Here is a 13,523-nt window from a genome sequence, read left to right on the forward strand (position 1 = left end):
GGCTCTCTTGGTGGCAGCCGTGGCGGCTGGCCTGAAGGTGGTGGCCAGGCTCTACAGGGAGAGACTGCCTTATCAGACAGGAAACACTGGGCTCTGGTCACTTCCTCCCACCCCTGGTCACAGCAGCTCTCAGGGCAGGAAAAGCTCAGCAGCCACTGTTCATTGGCTTCTACTTTCGGCGTAACCCTTCAAGCTGCTCTCCAGCATAGCAGAGGCTTGCCTAAGTGCTGTGTGTGTGTGTGTGTGTGTGTGTGTGTGTGTGTGTGTGCGTTATGTGTGCGTGCTACATGCTGTCTGTGCACTGTGCATGTTTGCTATGTGCACAGACTATGCACTTCTTCCCATGTGTTGTTTGTGTGTGTTTTGCAGGCTGTGTGTATACACACATACATTTGCTATGTGGTACTGTATGCTGTGTGTGTGCTGCATGCAACGTGTGTGCACAGATTGTGCTGGTGCTGTGTGTGTTCTATGTGCTGCCTGTTGTCTGTGTGCTTGGGTTTCTGTGAGTGCTGTATGTTCTGTGTAGCTCCTCTGAGCTTCATCCCAGCCCTAAGCAGTGTTCGAGTGGCACAGAAAGAAACCTTACTGGAACCTCCTGAAGACATGCTAGCCACGGCCCCACCTCCTCTCACCTGCCTTGGGCCTCTTCTTGCCAGTAGTCCACCTGAGTTACCGCCACTGCTACCTGCTGCCTCCCCTGAGGCAGAGATTCTTGCAAAGAGGGTGTCCTGGAGCCCCATGCTGGAGACAGTGGGCTGAGGGGACCTAGAGATCTTTCCCCACCCACCCCCTTGCCCTCTTCTCCACATCTATCCTTCAGCTGCCTACCCTCAGCTGAATCTTTATCTCCCTGGACCCCGTCATCAAGCCTGGGCATGAAAGATAACGATGATGCCTCCTGTTCAATCAGGGGATGTTTCCCCACCAAGGGTTCAGCGCTGGGATGAGACTTTCCTAGTTCCAAGCCCCTTATTCCTTCCTTTAAAAGCGCAATCAGTTAGGCTTTGGTAATCAAGTGGTCCATATTGCTGACTGGGTTGCTTGCACTGAAAGGACTCCCAGAGGCAATGCTGGTATGGAATGTGCAGCTCTACCCAGGACAGTCTGTCCGCACTAAGCCCGGGTAGGCTTTGTTCCCCGTCATTATTCATTCCTCTCCAAAGACTGGAATAGAGAGGTTGCACAGTAGTGCTTTTTGTCAGGTGTCATAAGTCATCTGATGTAAAGTCTGCTGGCGGGTGTACTCAAGCTAACTGCCTATCATTTTATGTATGGAGCCTGAGCACAGGGGATTTAAGAATCCACAGGGGCCCCCCCATGCATACCAAGTGCTCCAAGTTAGAATGACTGAAGAGGTGACAGTAGGGATGGGTCACCTCTGCGCTGTTCTCTCCAGCACAGTTCAGGATTTTAATATTTTCTCTGGCCTTCCCAGTACCCAGAGATAGTGGGGTGATGGGGGTGGTATCCCTGTCTTTCCAAGAAATGAATAAGCAGAGAGAAAGTCCTTTGGCTTTCTGAGTTCTGATGGAGGAGCTGTAGGAGTCTCTTAGTTTCTGTGATAAGAGCCAACAGGTGAAGAGACAATGGAAAGTAGACTTCGTTGGCCTCCTGCCCTCCAGATGACCTTGTGAAGTGGAAGTCACAGTCTTACCTTGCAGATCTCATCACCTCTAAGATACAATAGCCAGCCTTCTTGGGAACTCTGAAGGCTGCAAATAACCTTGCACATATTGGAAGCCAGAACCTTCTGGTATGTATGTGTGCCATGCTTTTAGGTTGTCCATTTCTCTACCTCTTGGACAGATAGGGGACACTGATTCTATGAAAGGACAGTGAGTAGGGTTGAGGGACCCACCATTTGATCCAATAGTATGGTCCTCTGAGGAATGATTGCATCAACACCACTCTGGCACATTCCAGAAACATCCACAGGGTAGAGTCTCTCGATCACTAGGGAGGTCCTACTCTCCCTTCTTTCCTTTCCTTTCCTTTTCTTTCCTTTCCTTTCCTTTCCTTTCCTTTCCTTTCCTTTCCTTTCCTTTCTTTTCTTTTCTTCTCTTTTTTGTATAAGGTTGCTTCTTCCCTTCCACCCCCAGATCCATAGAATATCCATGGTCTAAAGGAACGCCACGGTTCCCTATCCTAGTTTCAGAATGGGATTCCCTAAAAAGATGGCTTTCGGAGGAGATTGCCTGGCCTAGACCAGGATACATAAATGTCCTTCAGGGATGCTGGGCGAACACAGAGTCAGGCTGAGTCAGGAGAGGTTTAGGGAAGCAGACAGGACTTCCTGACTGTGGAATTGCTCAACTAGTTTACAGAGGGGAAATAAAGTCCCCTTTCTGGTGGATTCTGAAATGGAATAAAAAACCCAGCTGCCAAGAAAGGCAAAGAGGTCACCCTCTATGAAGAAGGAGAATGGGCTAAGAAAGGACTCACTTGACCAAAGAGGGAACCTAGTAGAGAACACCTAGGAGTTCCTTGATTATGCTATAGGAATACTTTTCCTTAAACAAGTCCCAGATTGGCAGTCACCAAACACATGACCCGAAGTTCTCAAGCTCGTGCAGTCTCCAGGCCTGGAAAGACACAGAAATCACTGACTAACTAAAGTCTCTTAAGTTCCAATCATACTGGCTTGCTGGAGCCTCTCACTCTCTGAATTCATACCCCCAGCTGAGAGCAGGGGCAGGCATTTCTAAAGGGCTCAGCCCTACCCCTGTCTCCACCTACTTCCTCCAGACAGACTCTCCTGAGAGAGCAGGTGGTACAGATGGAGCCCTGCGACCTTGGGTCTCAGGGGCCATCTGTACCTGCCAGCGGTAAGCTGACGCTAAGGGCCAAGCTCAAAGCTGTTTGCACTCATCTCAGACTGCCGGCTGCACCATGAGTCAGGACAGAGTGTGTCCTCCACGGTGGGGTTTGGGAAAGGAATACAGATGCTTCCAAGGGGTGGACAGCCCAGCGATCACACAGTGAATCTGTGGAATGCCCACGGCACCTGAAAAGGGAGGTCCCAAGAGCTTGGTCACACAAAGTCAGCGATGAAAGGCCATTAGGGGTTTTCATTCTTCCCATAGGATGTGCTCTTCCTTGTGGGGTCCACAGGAGGGTCTCAGCTTCTTTGTACCTAGAGACGTAATCAAGAACTGAGGGTGATGTTCAGCTTAGGTCACACGCTAGCAAGTGTAGCTACAAGTGCAGCCCAGTATTATAAATTCTTTTTGTGAGTGTTTAAGGTTCTGGAGATTACCTTTGTAAATGCTATCTGGCTACAATGTCAACAGGTTGAACAATCCAATTACAGGATAGTGATGGGGTGGCCAAGTAAAATGTGTAAGCTATGATGTCATTTCACTGAAGTTCTGTGTACCCACAGAGGAGGTCAATAGAAAGACAACTGTCTTCGGTTAACTCCTACCACGGGGTGTTTGAGGGAGTAAGGTAGTTACCAGTGGGCTGTGTGTCCACACGCAGTTACACCCAAAAACGGCCATAAGGGAAGTAGTTACAGCAAATGGGTAATTTTCTTTCTCGATTTTTCTATGGCTTTCCCTTCTTCTTTTTCTTTTTTTTCTTCTGCTTCTTTATTTCCCTCTCCTTCTTTCACACAAAGTCTCCCTATGTAGTCCAAAATGGGGACAAATTTGCAATTCTCTGTCCTCCTGCCTCAGGTTCAGTATCCCTGGCTACCCAATGGGATGGGTGGATGATGAACCCCATCTGGGACTGTCAATGTTCTTATCCATCAGGAAGAAAACAGTTTTTTTTTCAGAAAAAAACTAAGCTAATTACATGGGAGAAGTATAACATTAAAGGATAAAATATTTGTCATAAAAGACATATAAATATATAGAAACCAAAGTTTTTAAAAAGCAAGATTAATATTTATATAAAATAACTAGTCATGGTTCTAACTTTTGGGTAGGAGGTAACTTTTTCTTTTCCTTATGATATCATTTTCATAAGTTTGCTGCAAAGGCTATGTCTATATTTAGAATTCAAAGGTAGATGATAGACAGACAGGAGGTTGGATGAATAGGTGTGTGTGCACAGATGAGAGAATGCAAGAATAAAGAGAGAAAGAAGGAAGACATGAAAGAAGAGAGAAGTGTGAAAAGAAAGACAGAAAAGATAGGTAGATAGATAGATAGATAGATAGATAGATAGATAGATAGATAGATAGATGTTGTATTAGCTACTTTTTGTCAACTAGACACAAACTAGAATTACCTGGGATGAGGTAACTTCAATTGAGGAATTGCCTGTAGGTGTTTTCTTGGTTAGTAATTGATTTGGGAGGGCCAAGGGTATATGAAGAAAGCAAACTAAGCAAGTCCTGGGGAGCAATCCAAGAAATGGCCCTCCTCCCTGGCTTCTGCTTCAGTTCCTGCCTCCAGGTTCCTGTTCTGATAGACTGCAATATGGAAGTATAAGCCAAATAAACCCTCCCCCTGTACCCCAGTTGGTTTTGGTCAGTGTTCCATCATAGTAACATAGAAGCAAATCGAACAGGGTGTGTGTCTCCTCTCTCCCTTCTCCCTCCCTTTTCACTGGGAAGAAAGTAGAAACACTATTAAAAGAGGAAGGCTTATGCCCCATCTCCAACCTGTTTTTTCAGCCTACACTGCAGCGGACGCAAGTCAACCTCCTCAGCCACATGTACCTGAGGGGCACATACCCACAGGCTCTAGGATCATGGTTCCGAGGAGGATGGGCTTGAAAAGATGGGGTCTTCCATCACTACTCAACCCAAGTAGGATTCTCGAGCCTACTCTGTGTCTGGCAATAGAGGGCTCACAGTTGGGTTGAATCCACTGCTGCCAAGTCACTGTAGCTTCCAGGGTTCACGGGAGAATAAGGACCTGCTACTTGGACACTGTGTGAGGTATCACTAGACAGGTGATGGCGTGAGGGTCTCCAGGGCAGGTACTGGCATGGTTAAACATGGGTAAATGGGAAAGAAGAATGTTCTCAGAGAAGAGCAGCAGGATGCACTGGAGGAAGGGAGAAGCTAAGAGATAAACTTCTGGGAAGATGAACATCAGTCATGGGGGAGCTCACATTAGGGCTGAGCAGGTATTACAGGCCGGAAGCTTATATAGTTGGCAGGAGATGTAGTGGGGGAGAGTATCTCTTAAAGGAAAGAAAATGAAAACAATCTGTAAATCAAAACCAAAGGGTAGCACTAAGACCTTAGCCACAAATGCTGCCAACAAATGTGTCTTGTGGGTGCTGAAGCCAACACCCGAGGAGGGTGGTGAGCCCCACACCAACTCCCACTTAGTGTTCCTGACTGTGTAATAATGGGGGTGGGAATGCTGAGCCACACCTGAAACTGTGGACGAGAAACAGCTCTGAAACCTTCTGCAGTGCTCTCTACATCTGTGAAGCGCTATTGAAGTAACGACTGTAGGTTATAATCACGCAGAAGGACAGGGAGAGGTCCAAGTGGGACCTCCCAAGGCCCAGTCCTTGGCCCCTGCAGGCATAGGAAGGTGCATGGCTACCTTTGACTTGAACAAATCACTTCCACAGAGAGAGGTCAATAGGAGGCCCTACACGGGGACTGAGCAGTGCTATTTTTTGACTGGGGTGTACCCTGAAGTGACCCGATTCCCAGACTGTTCATCTGCCTCCCCCACAGCATGCTGTCCAATCCAGAGGGCCACTGCCTACCACCATACGCTCAGGTAAGGGGGCGGGCAAGGTGGACACCTACCTATGCTGGGGCAGCCTGTAGTTTCTCCTAGTCCACTGCACAGGCATGGGAAACCTGTTCACGTGGGCTGCGGTGGCTTTCCTTTTCCACTACCAAAGAGAACGGCATCTTCATTCCCAATGTGCGGAATTTGGAGTTTATCTTTTTGGCATAATTCATAAAAACTTAAAAACCCTACACACAAAAACTCCCTAAACTAAAAAACTTGATGCAGACAACAACATGAACAATATTGCAGGTAGCACTGGACGCAATATCTATACCTAACATGAAAACTTTTTTTTTTCAAAACTATTTCAAGGGATTGAATAGTCAAGGTACAAAAACATTTATTTAAATTAAACATTTTTGACAAATCAATATTCATAACTGTTCCATGCATATGTAGTTTTCTTGAAAAATAGAACAGAGTAGCTTAATGTCTGCGATACTGCTTTACAAGATTATTAATACACATTGAGACTGGGCACCAGTCGGCCATATCATCAGCCATTCACTATTTATCACCACATGGTATATACAGTAATAACATAAAGATTAAGTATATCTTATAAGTCATTTCATAATAAGACTTCTGGGAGGGGGATCCGTCAACAATACAAAGCATAAGACGGAGATAAACAGCAGAATATAAAAACACATTTCATAAAGGTAATAATACACACGTGTTCAAGGACAGACAGCAGTCCGTTAGCTCAGTGTTAGGTGTGTTCCTTCAAAGGGGGCTTAAGGGATGGAAATATCCAGGGTGGGATCAGAGCTCAGAAACATCTTTGGATGTCACAGTGTTTGTTTGGGACCACCAAAGGATGGTGGGCAGGGGAACTAACTGTTCAGATACATCCACTTGAAGAGCAAGAACTGAGTTTCCCTCATGGTCAGGGAAATCATGCCTGGGATTTCAAGTCAGGGACCCTTTGAATTGGAGGCCAGTTTGGAGTAGAGGGAGAGTAACAGAGAGGAGAAGAAAACCCTCCAGGAAAGCGTGAGGAGCAGCAGACCCGGCGGAAGGGAGTCTACTTTGCATCCATAGACAGGACTGTGCTGCGGCTTTGCTAGAGAAATCAGCACAGCCCGCTGCCGCTGCTTTGTGGGCAGTGTTTTTAGTTTCCTAGCTCTTTGGGTCATTCAGCAGGGAGGTGGTGAGACTCTGCTACAGTTGAGAAGACTCTAAATCAGGCTACACACCCTGGGGGAGGGGGGGGCGGGCGTGCCTGCATAAGGGCATCTCTCTCACACTGTAGTCTCCTGGAGTGTATGTAACAAAAATAAAAAATACATCTAAAGTATACATTAAAAACAAAACCAAAAAAAAGCAAGCAAACAAACAACAATAACACAACAACAAAAAACTTCAAGTCTGGGTGTGGTGGCTCTCGCCTTTCATTCCAGCACTCAGGAGGCAGAGGCAGGCTTTGAGTTTGAGGCCAGCCTGGACTACAAAGTGAATTCCAAGACAGCCAAGGCTACGCAGAGAAACCCTGTCTCAGGAGAGAAAAGCAAAACAAAACAAAAAACCACTTTGAATCTGATTTTGCTTTCAGTGATACAGCTGAACATACTCGTTAATTTCCTGAACCAGGGTGTATGTTTTCTGTTAAAAAAAAAATATGTTTAGTGTTTGTGTGAATGTAGGTGAGCATGCTCAAGCACACATATGTTGGGGCATGCACACGGAGGTCCGAGTACAACTTCAGGAGTCAGTTCTCTCCTTCCACCATGCAGGTTCCAGGGACAGACAGTTGGTCATCACGCTTGGCAGCCGGCACTTTCACTCACCGAGCCATCCCGAGTCCCCTTGTCCACCCAAGGGTAAGTGTTTTTCTCTATTGGAGGAGTTCCGTTGGAATTCTAGGATGACTGTGGACCAGGAACAGGAAAGCAGAAAACCTGGACCCTTGGGCAGTACACATGAAGTCCCCGTGAGTCTGCCCATTCCTGGGCTCACACTCTCCTTGCCCTTGAGAGGACCATAACTCAGGAATCCATAGAGCAGGGGCTTGGCTATCAAGCCAACCCTCACTTTACAGGAGAGAACAGTTAAGGCTAGTCAAGCCAGAATGGGGTTTTGCCGGTTAGAGCCTGAACTGAGATGGACCCCAGACCCAGGGTCCTTCTCACTGGGAGCACCACAGATTAGAGGCAGGAACTCCAATGCACTGGGCTTCCCACGGTCAGCTACACTGATGGCAGCAGATAGAAGAGTGGCCAGGAAGTCCCGCTGCATTAGCTCCTCGAGGCTGTGTTTCCGGGGTGAAGCCAACGAAACACATTTGAAAGGACAGAGGGGGCGCTGGATCCTGGCTTTCTGACCTCCTGCCACCATGGGCTGGTGACATGACAGTTTCTGCTCTGTTCAGTGCTTCAGACCGAGGAGAGGACAGCAGGGCTGGGCCAGGCTCCATGCCTCTGGCTCTATGACATGCTGTAGCTGTTGTAGTACGTGGCTGTGGCATCAGCCAGGACGGATATGAGACTGGTCTCTGTGGGGCCTGTTGCTGTCCCCTGGGAGAGTGGGCCATGCCCATTCAGGGTCCCAGCCCCTGCAACAGAATCGGGGTGGCCGGGAGTGTTCAAATACTGATCAAACTCATTGCGATCCATGTCCCCGAGAAGTTCCACCTGGCTAAGTTGATCCAGGGTGTCGAAGCCAGGGTGCTCAGGAGGTGGGGAGAGCTGACCCAGGTGGGCCTGGAGGTTGGGATGAAGAGGGTGGTAGGTGGCAGGGGAGTAGTAGGCTGGAGATGGGGGACAGCCAGGAACAGAGGACATCATAGAAACCCCTGGGGACTGGCCAAGAGCCAAAGATCCTAGAGGGTGGCTGCAGTGGAGGGGACTAGGCGTGAACTCTGGCGAGTAAGGGGGCCCTGGGAGGTGGGGGAGGCGATGGGGGTGGCCATGTTCCTCCTGGCATGAGGATGAGAAGAAGGTCTGCTCAGGCTCCAGCGCGTCCAGGGGCGACATCTCTGGGGGTGTGGGTAGCCCATAGGGATATGTGTCCACACTGCCAGGGGCACCAGCTGCACCTTCGTGGTAACAGCTGTGTAGTCCGGGCAGGGCAGAGCCTGGGGAGTACTCACCCCTGTCCTCCTTCTCCCCCAGTGCACCCCTGCCAACGCCGTTTTTCTCAGGCAGCGCGTTCTGGTCACGAGAGAGGGAGCTCAGGAGGAAGCCAGGGTCCACACGCTTGCAGAGGCGCTTGCCTTGTTTCTTTCTGCGGGGTCGGTACTTGTAGTTGGGATAATCCTGCATGTGCTGTAGGCGCAACCGCTCTGCCTCATCCACATAGGGCCTCTTTTGCGACAGCGTCAGCGCCTTCCATGACTTTCCTGATCACACAAACCGGAGAAGGGCATGCTCAGACTCTAAATGGCTGCCTCAGCCTTTACACCTGCATCAGCCTCATGCCTCTTAGCGTCCCATGTGCCAACACCTCTGTCCCCCTACTCCACCCAAAGGAACCTTCTCACAGCCACCGGGGATACCATCTGCTTCTATTCTCTTTTCCTCCCAGATCCCACACAGAGAGAAGGGGTTGAACCACCCTGGCCTGTTTGCACTGCACAAAGTTAGCTTTTCTCACGGAGAAAGTGCTTAAAAACCACCAGCTTGCCTGAAACCGCCAGATGGCCCAGCCATTCCAAACTGCAAGAGTCCCACCTGACCCAATCATTAGCAACAGAAAAAAAAAGATCTAAAGGCCATAATATTGGCTTGGGTTCTTCCTTTCCTTTAAGGGTCAGTCCCATTCATTTGTGCATTTTAATGGATGTTCCTTGCTGCTAAATAAAGTGACAGCATGCTGTTTACTTATGTATGACTCTCATAGCCTTTACTGAGGTAGCCCAGACTCAGGCAATTATATCATCAAGAAGTAGATTTAAGAATCTCAGTAAGGCTCACAAATAACTGTTCCTCACCTCCGAAGGTCAAATAGACTCTACTAAGTAAAGATATAGGTATGGCTTGAAAGCTAACATTCATACACACAGAGAGACACACGTGTGTGCGCGCGCGCGCACACACACACACACACACACACACACACACGATACCACTTTCTCTCATGGAATTAGGACCTTTTGGACATAGCAGAGCACTTGCTTAGCCACAGCTCTTCACAGAAGCAAACTCCTTAACTGCCTTGGGTCCCTATCTTCCTTACTATTGGGTCCCCATCTTCCTTACTATTGGGTCCCCATCTTCCTTACTACAGCACATGCTGCTTCCAATTCAAGGCTTTCTCTTTTAGGAGCATCCTCTCCGTGTAACTGCGTTGGTGCTAAAATGCTGCTTATGCTTGGTTTTCTATTCATCATTCCCTACCTATCTGCTGCCTTTCAAGCCACTTTGGCATCCCTCTTCCAGCTTTCAGTGGCCACTGTGCAGCCCTGATCCGGGGATTTGCAAGGATCACATCTAGACTGTTTAAACTGCTCCTTCCCATGGTGGGCATCTACAAATTTCACATGCTTCCCCTTGACTCTAAAGCACCCTGAAGTTCAGAACCTCTAGTCAAGATGACAAGGCATCAAGCCATGTAATCCCTGTAAAGAAAGAGACGATATCTTGCCACTGGGCATAATCCAGATGTGGCTAAGCACAGGGTCATACATGCCCTGCCCTTGTCCCCAACAGTCCTCTGTCGCTGCCCCCGTCCCCCACTGGCTGGCTTCATGGATCAGGATATCATAGGACACTGAGGGCTCAAAGGCAGAAGTTATCACAATCTGCCAGTTGTTGTAATTAGCTGTCACTTAGAGTATGGCTTGAAGAGTGTTCCCAGCACCAGATGTGGAGATGACGCTGGTTGTCAGCTGTGGCTGAGGCCACAAAGCTCTTGCAAGGAGTCCAGGATGAAGACACACCCCACACTCTATCCATGGCCTGAATATAAAATGTCTCTAGTTTCCAAATGCACCCAAATGCAATATAGTATTAATAAAATACAATTTCCATTATTAAATCCTAACAGATGTCTAATTTGTGATACAGCTCCTCATAATACACTAGACATACTTCACTTAATGTATTCATGATAAACCCAAATATTTCCCTTTCACCTGTTAAACATCCACTACCTAGGTAGGCCCTAAGGTTAAAGTTGGGGAAGTTTATAGTAGCAAAAGTAGGGAGTCTCTTATCCAGGCCTTCCTCCCCTCTCATAGGCCAGAGAGGAAAGAAATCATTTAGGAAGAAAGACCATATGGGGTGGCTGCTGCTACCAATGTTAGCAGGCACAGTGTCTCTATTTTCACCAGCAATGGATGCCTGCACTTTTCCCTCCCCTTAGTGGGTCTGAGCTGCTAAGTGGGGGAAGAGTCTCCTCTGCAAGATGAACTGTACCCTCCTGCAGCCTAGGGCCCTATTCCAGAGAGAATTAGCCCACAGGAAGGTTTGTGCCCCACATCTGTACCTGCTCTCACCCCCCAAAATAGGCAGTCAAAATTCTTCTGCAGGCACCCCACCTTTCTTCTCTCCTCCCACCAGGGCCTGCCACAGAAACCTGGTCAAAAATGGGACCATTCCTTCCTCAGTTAGAACTGATCAACAGGGTAATGAGGGGGGGAATTCATAAGAAAAGAGCTGGCATTTCTTTTTAAAAAAATCTCTTTGGGTCTCAAGAAAACAATATAAGCTTTCAGGACAAAGAAAAATAGTGTTTCAGATATTAGTCTATTTCTTATTACACCAAGAGAAAGGAGGCTCCAAAGCAATGTTCACCAATACACACTAGGCACAGCTGGCCACAAGGGGTGCTTAGAACCCCAAAATTCTCACCAACTGCTTTCAGGGGCTCCAGACGGCCAGCAGGCTGGGCCCTCTTTCTAGACCTAGGCCTTTTGCCAGCAGAAAGTCAGCTGTCTCTGTGTGACTCTGAGAGAGGAAAGAGCCCAGGCTCCTACGGAAAAGGGAAGGGCTTCAACCCGGCAGCGGGTGGGGTCCAGGGGCCTGCATGTCTCTCCTGGCCAGCCTGGTGCCCTCTGTAAACACAAAATGTTTTGAAGGAATTTCATTGGTTAAAATAAATAAAAACCACGTTGAAGGGTAAAGAGGTTTGAAGTAAGGTGAAGCTGAAAAGTGATTGACTTCAAGATCCGTGAGGCGGCCCAGTAGGTAAAAAGGCATTTATTTGCCATCACACCTGAAGATTTGAATGTTTGATTCCTAAAACCCACATGGTGGAAAGAAGGAACCTACTCTCCACCTGAAAGTGTCTTCTGAACCCCCACACTCACTGTGGCACACTCACACGCATATATACACACGAACACAAACACGTATAAAACATGCATGTCACACACACACACACACACACACACACACACACACACACACCGCTCCGGGTACTAGAGAGAAAAGAAACGCCTACAGAAACTCGTATTTCTAAGAACCATTTTAGCATTTCACCCCTGGCCTGTCTGGTCCCAGTTCGGATTATCTGCGGACAGCGCCATAGCTGCAAACATGAAGCAGGCAATGGGGTCTACAGACCCTCCCTCCCTAGCTGCTCCAAGGATCTTCTCAAGTTATCTACACTGCTACGATAAATAGATAAGTGAATCGAGTCTATTCTGGTGGACGTCTTTTGTTGCTGCCTTTTCCCCCTCCCTGTTAAATAATTAAAAATAGGTATTCTTCCCGGTAAGGCCTCGATTGACGTATATTCGTTATCATCTTATCTGTGCCACACTCTCTCTGTTTGTCCCAGTCATACAACGTGAGGGAAATGATGGAGTCTCCAGCTTCAGTCTCCCAGCAAACGCCAGTTCCACCTAGGCTAAATGTAACCTCCAGCTGAGTCCCTGAGCCAGAGTTCCCGTCTTCTGTACCCGATGCCGGATCGCGCCCGCCGCTGGGGCCCGGGTTTCTGCTCCAAATCCCGGAAAAGGAGCCAGTCCAGAAACCCGCCTGGTCCTAAGGTTTCACCGTGAGCAACTCGGGCCCGGATGGTGTCCTTGCTCCGACGCCCCCCTCCCCAACCATCTGCGAAAGGGGCTGTCATCCGCGCAGTCCCCAAACCACTTTCGCGTCCCGCGCACTTACCCAGCATCTTGCTGAGCTCCGCGTTGTGCAGGTCTGGGTTCTGCACCGCCAGGCGTTTCCTCTCGTCTTTGGCCCACACCATGAAAGCATTCATGGGCCGCCGGATCCGGCTCTCCGAGCCCTTTTCCCCTGGAGGTCGGGGGACGGCGGGCGGCGACAGTCCATCCGACAGCTCGGTTTCCAGGGCGGGACACTCCAGTCCTTCGGTCCACGGGTAGGTTCCTAGTAGCGAGGCCATGGCCAAACGCGGTCACTTGGCTTCGCCTCGTGGGGCCGGCGATGACCTGGCCCTCACTCAGGTCGCTACGTCCAACTTGGCCCGAAGCCTCGGGCCGGGCCCTTATTTATCAGCTTCGGGCCACCGGGTCCTCCAATGACTCTCAGGGGCGGCGCGGCCCCTCCCGGCTGCCCCGCCGCGGCGTCCGCTCTGCGACCTGCCGGCTGAGGGAGGGAGGGGCCGGGCCTGTCCCGGTGCCCGCCCCTGTCCTCCTCTCCGCCTCCCGAGCCCGTCCGGGATGAGCGGATCAGAGCTCGGGTGCAGGTGCTGCAGAGCCGCGGGGGAGCGTGCGCATGGCCCTCATTCTCCCCTGCGTGGCGCGGGAGTCAAGTCCAGCCCCCTGTTCCGCTGGTCTGGCTGTCCTCCGCCCAGGGACCAGACTCTACCAAACTCCCACAAGGGAAAACTGAACTCTAACAGCTTTCGCAGGGATACACGGACCATCAATGTTCCTAGATCGGCCAATAAGCT

At 49.3% G+C, this 13,523-nt stretch overlaps 1 protein-coding gene across 1 annotated transcript; it reads right to left on the reverse strand.

Annotated features, from left to right (window-relative positions):
• Positions 1-7,136: 7,136 nt before the first annotated feature.
• On the reverse strand, positions 7,137-13,157 carry Sox7 (SRY-box transcription factor 7). Its single transcript, XM_038310328.1, has 2 exons — positions 12,776-13,157; positions 7,137-9,057 (listed from the first exon to the last, which is right to left on the reverse strand). The coding sequence occupies exons 1-2, from the start codon at positions 13,011-13,013 to the stop codon at positions 8,144-8,146; spliced, it is 1,152 nt and encodes a 383-aa protein (XP_038166256.1). The 5' UTR covers positions 13,014-13,157; the 3' UTR covers positions 7,137-8,143.
• Between the last annotated feature and the right edge of the window lie 366 nt (positions 13,158-13,523).

This window comes from Arvicola amphibius, chromosome 13 (assembly GCF_903992535.2).
Source record: "Arvicola amphibius chromosome 13, mArvAmp1.2, whole genome shotgun sequence".
Classification (NCBI taxonomy): domain Eukaryota; kingdom Metazoa; phylum Chordata; class Mammalia; order Rodentia; family Cricetidae; genus Arvicola; species Arvicola amphibius.